A 3,624-nucleotide genomic window follows, 5' to 3' on the forward strand; every position below is an offset into this window, starting at 1 on the left:
TTAACGTATACGTGCTCTATTCGTGTGTGACGTCCTCGCTGTCCCCTACATCACAACGACATCGAGTCACGAGCGTGGCGCCCCCTACATCACAACGACATCGAGTCACGAGCGTGGCGCCCCCTACATCACAACAACATCGAGTCGGTCGGCTTATGTTTCCATGAACCAAAGTATGGTCGTGACGTACACTGCCGTCACGCACGAACTCGGCTATCTCCGAAGTTGAATGCATACAGCCTGCTGATGGTGCTGGTGGTTGCGTGCTACGCCCTACTCTCTAACCCTAACCCTAATGAAATTTAATTAACACTAATAAATTTAATTTAATTAAAAAAAAAATGTAATAAAAAACTGTCAGTAAATAAATCATGTAAATATTTGCGTTAATTGGGGAAAAATAGTTAAATGAATAAAAAAAAAATAATAAAAAAATAAACAAAATAAACAGATGAGATTCGAACCAACGACCTTCAGACGTAACGGTCGCCGGCGTACGAGCTCGGCTATTCAGCTTAACTAGAATAATATGTTATGGATGTGCCATGCATACATGGATGTGCGTGCGTGATTGGTCTATGGTGGTAGATAGCCACTGACGTCACGACCATACTTTGGTTCATGGAAACATATGCCCACCCATCGAGTCACGAGCGTGGCGCCTCCTACATCATAGCGACATCAAGCGTGGCGCCCCCTACATCACGGTGACGTCGAACCACAAGTGTGGCGCCCCCTACATCACAACGACATCGAGCCACGATCGTGGCGCCCCCTACATGACGGCGACCCCGGCCTCGCACCTGCCGGAGAGGTTTGCCGCAACGTCGAGCCACGATCGTGGCGCCCCCTACATGACGGCGACCCCGGCCTCGCACCTGCCGGAGAGGTTTGCCGGAACGTCGAGCCAGGATCGCGTGTGCGGGTCGAAGCATTCGACCGTGTCGACCGTCGTCGGGAAGGTGTATCCCTCGACGACGCTGCGTCCTCCTATCACGTAGACGAAGCCGTGGACGGCGGCGACGGAGGCGCCGGCGCGCGACGTTCCCATGTCCACGACGTCCTCCCACGCGTCCTACACGTAAGACACCATTATTAGCGCCCCCTAGTGAGAGGATCGACCGCGTTATCGACGATTCGCTTTACGCAAAAAACAAATGCACACCCACCGACACGGCCATTATCGTGAGCGGTGCAGAATCGCAGGAACTTGCGGAATCTGCCACGACACGAGTACACCGCGCACAGCAGGGGTGGGGACGATCATAGATATAGAATACAGATGTAGTCTATATATATATATATGGGACGATGCATCGATCGTATCGTGAAGGCTGTATCCGCGATACGGATCACATCGCGAGCTACCGGCATCGTGGTTCGCTCGTCGTCGTCGATCCCCCCGTTCGCTCTCTCTCCCTCACCTCGTCGATGCTGTATCGTTCCACGCTGCTCAGCGTTCCGTCGTGTTCGTTCCATCCGCCGACCGCGTACAGGTACCCTTCCATCACGGCGCAGTTCACGAAGCTCCGCCGCACCTGCCGACGAAGCCGAGCGACCTTTATATACAGGTGGCTGTTCTATACAGGTGGCTGTTCTATACAGGTGGCTGTTCTATACAGGTGACTGTTCTATAGAGGTGGCTGTTCTATAGAGGCTGCTGTTCTATACAGGTGGCTGTTATATACAGGTGGCTGTTCTATATAGGTGACTGTTCTNATAGGTGGCTGTTCTATAGAGGCAGCTGTTCTATATAGGCGGCTGTTCTATATAGGTGGATGTTCTATAGAGGTTGCTGTTCTATACAGGCGGTTGTTCTATACAGGTGACTGTTCTATACAGATGGCTATTCTATAAAGGTGGCTGTTCTGTAGAGGTGGCTGTTCTATACAGGTGACTGTTCAATAGAGGCAGCTGTTCTATACAGGTGGCTGTTCTATACAGGTGGATGTTCTATAGAGGTTGCTGTTCTATACAGGTGGCTGTTCTATAGAACAGCTGCCTCTATAGAGAACAGCCACCTGTATAGAACAGTCACCTGTATAGATCAGCCACCTGTATAGAACAGCCACCTGTATAGAACAGTCACCTGTATAGAACAGCCACCTCCGCCTGTATAGAACAGCAACCTCTATAAGTTCTATACAGGTGACTGTTCTATACAGTGACTGTTCTATACAGGTGGCTGTTCTATAGAGGTTGCTGTTATATACAAGCGGTTGTTCTATACAGGTGACTGTTCTATACAGATGGCTGTTCTATAGAGGTTGCTGTTCTATACAGGTGGCTGTTCTATATAGGTGGCTATTCTATATAGGTGGCTTTTCTATACAGGTGGCTGTTCTATACAGGTGGCTGATCTATACAGGTGACTGTTCTATACAGGTGGCTGTTCTATAGAGGTTGCTGTTCTATACAGGCGGTTGTTCTATACAGGTGACTGTTCTATACAGATGGCTGTTCTATAGAGGTTGCTGTTCTATAGAGGCAGCTGTTCTATACAGGTGGCTGTTCTATATAGGTGGAAACTGCAGTATTGCTTTCCTCCACGATTTCAATGTCAGCTAGCGTGACGTGATCGGATTCAAATTAGGATTTTTTTTTAAAGCGGACTGCGACTGAACCAGGCATACCCGCATCGGAGGTAGGTCGGTCCACTCTCTCGTCACGGGATTGTAACATTCCGCACTGTTCAGCTCGATTCCAAACTCGTTTGCTCCCCCGACGACGTAGACCAAGCCTACAAAAGCACGTCACGTCTCGTCACGCCGCGTTCCGATACTTGTAGCGGTCCCCTACACGCAGCATACTTACATCTGTATTACATGATCCAATAACTAACCTACAACTCCAGGCAGCCACAAATGCCATGGCAAGTCCATCATAAAATACATTATTAAGACGAACCTCCGGCAACGTAGCTAACCAATTTTGCCTGGGAGGCAAAGTTTTGTGCGTGGTGTGTTCTTGCAATGTGACTGCCATCGACCATGTAATCTTTCTACATTTCTATGGGGAGAGAACTGTCCCCCTTAACCACCGCCCCCCTCGCCAGCTACGGCACTGACCTCTGGTAATACGAATGTCTACACAGTCCAATTCCCCACCATGTTTTTATTAAACTATATTAAGCATTACCAGGCGGCGTTTGCTAGCTTGCCATTCTCGGCGACAACACCTCTAAGAAGCGTAACCCACGGTAACGGGGAACATGAAGGTGATGCATTCCGTCGCACACTCGGAATCCTGCCCGATTTTACCAGACCCATCGCGAAGCGCGAGCAAGGCATCTTGCCGTGCTGCTGCCACCGGTTCACGTCGGGATTGAACATTTCTATCGTGTTGCCGATTTCCGATCCGATCCAGCCTCCGAAGGCGTACAGGTTGTCGTGCACCGCGCACAAACCCAGTCCGCACCTACACAGAAACAGCCAACAACTCGTGACAGAAGTCTCTCTCTCGCGAGCGCACTCTCACTCTCTCTCCCTCGCCTCTTTCTCTCTCTCTCCCTCGCTCCTCTCTCCATCTCTCCCGCCCCTCTCTCTCTCTTTCTCCTTCTTTCCCTCCCCATCTCTCTCTCTCCTTTCCCTCCCCATCTCTCTTTCTCCTTCTTTCCCTCCCTTC

At 50.2% G+C, this 3,624-nt stretch overlaps 1 protein-coding gene across 1 annotated transcript; it reads right to left on the reverse strand.

The window, feature by feature from the left end:
* Positions 1 to 697: 697 nt before the first annotated feature.
* LOC106819788 (actin-binding protein IPP-like) lies at positions 698 to 3,417 on the reverse strand (the record flags this gene model as incomplete). Its single annotated transcript, XM_014824374.1, has 5 exons — positions 698 to 803; positions 879 to 1,075; positions 1,425 to 1,538; positions 2,634 to 2,740; positions 3,239 to 3,417. Coding segments are annotated over 5 exons (625 nt in total), but the record flags the coding sequence as incomplete, so codon positions are not given.
* Between the last annotated feature and the right edge of the window lie 207 nt (positions 3,418 to 3,624).

Source organism: Priapulus caudatus, unplaced genomic scaffold (assembly GCF_000485595.1).
Source record: "Priapulus caudatus unplaced genomic scaffold, Priapulus_caudatus-5.0.1 Scaffold4472, whole genome shotgun sequence".
Lineage (NCBI taxonomy): Eukaryota > Metazoa > Priapulida > Priapulimorpha > Priapulimorphida > Priapulidae > Priapulus > Priapulus caudatus.